The following is a 6,000-nucleotide window of genomic DNA, read 5'->3' as shown; positions in this document are numbered from 1 at the left end:
ACATGGTAGCCAGCCAGCTGCTTCCCGAGCTTGACACTCACTGCCTGTCCACATCCACAAGAGCTGGCGGCATCGACTTTAGAAATTTTACATATCTCCCATGTGGGGATGCTGACGATGAGTCCTTGGCTCTGCCTAGAAGTAATGGAAGAAACTGCAGGGACCCCCGCCTCAGTACAACCATACAACAACCAGGCTCTGCACTTGGCCCCCTCAGGTGGGGTCGGGATAATCAGTTTTCTGGGCTAACAGTGATCATCAGGCTCACCTTTGACCCTGTCAGGAGTAGACAGGTAAGGCAGAGCCTCTGCAGATTGCTTCCAGGCCTGGGAGATTGGCCTGTGTGCTCCTGGCTGAGGCCACAACGCTATAGCTAATCCAGGCTGACCCTGCATTCCAAAACCATTCGGCAGCCTCAAACACAACAAACAGAACAGAACTTTCTGTTAAACTCTGTATATTATTACTTTTTACAATAGAAAATTAAATGTCAAGACCTTGGCCTGATATACATTGCTTTTCTCTCAGCTTACAAAGCTTGTGTTGAAGAACCGAGGTTCCCTCCGTTGACGTCTTTTAAAAAGACCAGAAGTTAGTAAGAAAGAACTGAAGAGACAACATAAAATGAAGATGTGCTGCAGCCGAAGAATGTCTATACTTGTAAAGTCCCCAGATTTCATTTAAAAAAAAAAAAAGCCAACGAGCCCAGAGAGCCCAGCCGTGATGAGCACCAGGAGCCACACTGCCACAGGACCAATCTTCTCACCACAGGTCCAGTCTCCTCATCGCCAGGGGCCTGCATCTCCACTTTTTCTCAATGCACTTATTTATGGTTTTTTCTTTTCTTTTTTCTTTTTTTAAAAAATGACCAATGATGTTAATAATAAATAAAGTATTTATATATACATAAAACTGGGGAGGTGGTTCAGGGCATGAGGCGGTGGCAGCCGGGCAGCGCTAGCAAAGTGGGGCACGCTGGGCTGGACTTCTGTAGAAAATGGATGAACTTACAAAAAGGTTTATTTTTGTTTTTTTTTTTTAACTTTTTGTTTTTTTTTTCTTTTTATTCCCTTAAGTTGAGGTAAAAGTTTCGGTGTCCCAAAACCTGCACGCTGCACACACAGTCAAGGGACCAGAGAACTCAGCACCCCTCTTTCTCCATGCCCAGCCCAGAGGTGCGAGGCTCTGATCTGCAGCTACGAGGACCCTCCGCTGGGGCCCAGCCTGGTTCCCGTGGGCTGACACATCTGTCCTCAGCCCCTGCGGAGAGAAGTAACCTGCTGGTTAGTGTTCTAACAGCTTTCAAACACAGAACCCATTCCAGAGAAATACCCTTGAAAAGCTTCCTTCAAGTTACTAGGGGCGAGGCTGGGCCTGAGGAGGGATTGGGCAGGTCCAGCCACACCTCCCACTGTGTCTATGGTCATCAGGTTAGCATCCCAGGCCGCAGTCTCCAAACTAAACCGAGCTGCAAAGGCATTTCCTGCAGACCTCGGCCCTCTCGTGGGGTACGGTGCACGTGCGAGGCTCTCCGCCCTACCGGAGCACAGCTGGAAGAGATCATAACACTGAAGTAAAAGAAAACCTGCACACCATGGAACGAAAGTATATTAACCATAGGAGGGAACACTGCAGTCAGCGTGTGCCACGTCCATTTGTCCAGCTCTGTTCCAGTCCGAGTTCACTCTGAGTCGCTGCTGTCAGAGCTTGACCCACTGGAGCTGCTGCTTGCAGACTCAGAGGAGCTGCTACTGCTGAGCCTTGATGGGCCTCCTGAGGGCGCTGAGCCAGACTTCTCTGCAGGGACACAAGGGTGGGAAAGGCCCTCGCTGAGCAGTGTGTCATCAGGTCTTCTCTGTCTTGACCCAGAGGTACAGTCAATACTTGAAGGCTACCCAGAAAATCACATCCAGTGGCCACATGGCTACACCATGGTACATGTTTAGGTGAGATCCAAGCTGACCACTGGTCTCTGACAGCTGCCTACACGTCCTGCTGTTCTACAGCATCACTGAAGCCCAAGGACAACAAAGAGACAAAAATACCTACTAACCTAAATCTATGACCTAACAAAACCAAAACAAAAGACCTGGGCCGGAGACAACACTTGCTCACCATACTAGTTTAACATGTTGGATTAGAAAGACAGAAACTCACTGCTTCCTATAAGCTGGTGACCAATGCTTAGGAGTGAGGAGGCAGCAGGTGGATCCCAGGCCCTCAACATCAAGGCCAGCCCCAAGGACCTCCTTCCAAGAACCTAACTCCATAGAACTCTAGGACAGACGGACACACACACACACACACTCTCTCTCTCTCTCATTCCTGCAACTACCCCAAGGGGCATAGATGCCCCTGCCCCTGGTTGTAGATAAGGCTAAGTAGGAGGTGCTAGGAGGCAGACCTTGCTCTCCTGGTCCTTGTGACTGCTACCTCCCCACAGCAGGCCTCCATGCTTACCTTTCTTAGTGGGTTTCTTGCTGTTCAGCTGTCCACTGACATCTTGTAGCCGCTTCTCCAGCTCCTTTTTCTTCTCCTGAGCTAACTCCTCTTTCGATTTGGCTGCCTGCTTCTTCCCACTTGTTGCTGTGAAGTGAGCAGTGAGACAGCTATGCCAAGAGGTCACCAACCCCACACCAACAGGTGGCCAAAAGATCCCAGCCCCACATGCTAGTGCCCACACCGCCGCCTTGCTGCAGGGTCAATGTATCTTTGGTGCGGAGCTGTTATCAGACCCTGGCATAGCAGGAAACATTAGGGTAACCTGGAACAACCACTGCCGCACCCATGGAGTCCTCAACATTTACCGTCATCTCTACTCTCCAGAGCCTGGAACCTGAGCTATGATTTGTCATCTGTTCAAATGGGAAGGGCACAGACCCCCTTGTCTCATTCCCCCCTCAGCACAGCTACTCTCTCCTGCCTGAGCCGGAGACTGACATGGTCTTGGAAGTGAGTTCAGCCTTCAGTACCAAATTCCTGTATCATCCAGAGTAGTCAAGGACCAAACACACCTGAACAGCCACATGTAGGCTGGCATAAGCCTAGATAGTGAGGGGCTGCCTTGAGACTTCCAGATTCCTCCCAGCTTCTAGCACCTGCAGGCCCATGCAATGACTGGTTCCTGTTTGGTGAAACCAGCAAATTCAGGGTGCACTTTAGCTCACATTAGAGTCCATCCTGTGGAGATTCTGGACATCTGATCAGTCAAGAGAATGGGACTCGTCCCTACAGCCAATGCCCCAAACAGAGCCTTCGGAAGGGGTATGAAATGGGCCCTAACTGGACTTGAATGAATGGCCTGGGCCAACTCGAAGTCCTACTTTTTCATCACAGGCCTGTTAAGGCCCAACAGGCACCTTCCCTAGTAAAGAACAGGGAAGAGGACATGGGGGCAAGCATGCCCTGGCTTAGTGCAGATGTCCTTGGGGCCTGTGGTGGTCAGGTAGGCTTAGACAGCAAGCCAGCTGTGGGCCTAAGACCCACTCTTCTCACAGGCTGCAGAGGCTACGAGCACCATGCTCTGACTGCCACACAACTTACACAATGGTTTCCTTTGCTTTTTCTGTAAACAAGACTTGACGTATCTCTCCAGTTCCCGCAGTGTGGTTGGCTTCAGCGTCTCAAAATCAATCTCAATCTCATCTGGGTTTGAGTCCCTGAGCGAGGGCTCCCGGGACTGGATGATGTGCACCACACGGCCTAGCTTCTCGCCGGGCAGCCGGTTGATGTCCAGGCTGAGTTGACGCTTTTCATCATAGCTCATGGGCAGGCCCTCCTCCTCTTCCTCTGAGTCATAGGATGCAGATGCCTGCTTGCCACCCTTCTTGAGCTGTCTGAGGCAGAACACAGGAAGCCATGTGGCACTGAGTCTGTTACCTATCCCACCACCTAACCCCTTTCTTCTCCACAACACACTGCTTTCTTCCCTAGGGGTGTACCCAGAGTTCCTCAGTAACAAGAACTGGGCAAACCATCTGAGGATGTCTAGTCTGCCTGCCAAGGACAGGCACGGCCCTACTTCAGGGTCAGAACAGCTGCTTCCTGGCCCAGGGCCCGGTCAGAAACTACCTGTCAAAGCCAACAGGTCAAAAACAGACCTCCATATTCATACAATTAAAATTTGAAAAGAAAGAGAAAAACCAGGGACAGTGAGAGTGATGACATGGTAGATGAAATTCAAGTGTGTCAGTTATTACACTGAATGTAAGTATCAACTTGTTGGTATATCACCTAAAAGGAAAAGATGGTCAGATGAGAAAAACAAGTCCCTCTAGTGAGAGATTAAAGTAAAGAAGATGGAAAAATACACCATACAAACCTCAACAGGCAAGATGGTAATAAATTCAAAGCCAGCATAGATTACACTGGGAGACCTATCTCTAAAAGGGTGGGAAAAGCCAGAAATAGGTACATTACAGTCTTACAAAATAGGCGTCAGGGTTGGTAAGGCGGCTTAGTGGATGAATACCTGTAAACCCTGTCCAATCCCCAGCATACACATAATGGAATGGGAGGACCCCCGCTTTTGTAAACGGTTCTCTCGATCTCCACATCTACACAAATACATGTGATTTTTTTTTCCAATTATTTATTGAGACAGGTTCTCACTATGTAGACCAGGCTGGCCATGACCTCAGAGATCTATCTCTGACTCCTGAGTGCTGGGATTAATTACCACGCACGTAATTTTAAAAAGTTTAAAAGGGGCCTGAAGAGATGGCTCAGTGGTTAAGAGTTCTGTTCTTGCAGAAGATCTGGATCCAGCTGGCACCCACACAGCAGCTCACAACTAACTCTAACTCCAGTTCTAGAGGATCTGATCACCTTATTTGGCTTCCAAGGGCACTGCATGTACATGGTGCAAAGTCACATATGTAAGCAACACATAAAATAAAAATAAATTTATCTTTTTAAAAAATTAAAAGGAGGCCAGGTGTGGTGGCACAAGCCTTTAATCCCAGCACTTAAAAGGCAGAGGCAGGTAGCTAAGCTCCTCTATGAGTTTGAAGCCAGCCTGGTCTACACAGTGAGTTCTAGGACAGATAGACCATTGTCTAAAAAGATTAAAAGCAACAACAAGGAAGGCTTCTGGTCAAGGACTATTATCTGGAAGAGAGACTGGATATTGACAAAGAGTCTCTACCATATGTCAACTGCCCATGAAGACATTTCAGAACTATAGATGTGTGCATTAAAGCCAGGCCACAAAATGCAGAGCAGAGAAGCCCCACAACACACTCAACACCCAGAAAATAGAAAAAAGGATAAATAGTCTTCTTAAAAATTGTCCCTAATACTATATAATATTATATCCCATCATTTTGAGGACCAGAATTACACACACACCAAATCCAGACAAAGACAGTGTAAGAAAAACTGATTTCTATATCCCCTTAAGAAGAGAGAGAGAGAGATGAGAAAGGAGAGGCAAAGGTAGGTTAGAACACAGATCATCCTGCGTGATCTCTCAGCTGACGGTTCCAGGGCTACACATACTCAGCACTGATGCCCTCCTCCCACCTAGACCCAAGCGAGCTCTAAAGAATCAGTCTCTCTGCTGCCACCAATGCCTGTGAAACTACCATTTTATGACTGCTGCCCTTGGACCTGTTCTACACAATGGCCAGAATCTGACCCCTTCAGTCGTCTCTGGCTCCCTCCCTCAGAGGATGCCTTACCAGAGCATGGCACCTTGTATCCTCTCATTTTTGCCCCCAGCAGTATCAATTCCACTCCATTTCCCCAAAGGAGAATGTCTGCTAGCCTTGCCTGAGGCTCTATACCCAGCTTCTACTGCTCACCTGCCCACAGCACTCACTGCTTCCACCTAGCTAGAGAGAATCCTCTCTCGGGACCTTTCCTACTTTAACCCCTTGCCTAACAGCTGCACCAGAAATTAGAGTGCCTGGCTCCAAAGTGAAGGCCCTTGGCCCACAGCAAGAAAATGTTCCAAACACCTAAAGCAACAGAAGCCTCCTCTGGGAGTGCAAATACTTT

General features: G+C 48.5%; 1 protein-coding gene across 2 annotated transcripts in view; it reads right to left on the bottom strand.

Moving 5' to 3' along the window:
* Positions 1 to 1,590: 1,590 nt before the first annotated feature.
* The window catches only part of Brd3 (bromodomain containing 3), a 28,759-nt gene continuing 24,349 nt past the window's right edge, over positions 1,591 to 6,000 (bottom strand). For both annotated transcript variants that reach the window (XM_055599987.1, XM_055599988.1), the window contains exons 10-12: positions 3,544 to 3,836; positions 2,461 to 2,586; positions 1,591 to 1,797 (exon numbers count right to left, since the gene is read on the bottom strand). In XM_055599987.1, coding sequence (XP_055455962.1) covers positions 1,682 to 1,797; positions 2,461 to 2,586; positions 3,544 to 3,836 — 535 coding nt within the window. In that variant the 3' untranslated portion in view covers positions 1,591 to 1,681. The remainder of the gene's footprint in view (positions 1,798 to 2,460; positions 2,587 to 3,543; positions 3,837 to 6,000) is intronic.

This window comes from Psammomys obesus, unplaced genomic scaffold (genome assembly GCF_907164565.1).
Source record: "Psammomys obesus unplaced genomic scaffold, mPsaObe1.curated_primary_1811, whole genome shotgun sequence".
Lineage (NCBI taxonomy): Eukaryota > Metazoa > Chordata > Mammalia > Rodentia > Muridae > Psammomys > Psammomys obesus.
Note: the sequence above shows the minus strand (reverse complement) of the source record. Positions and strands in the feature narration are given on the sequence as shown.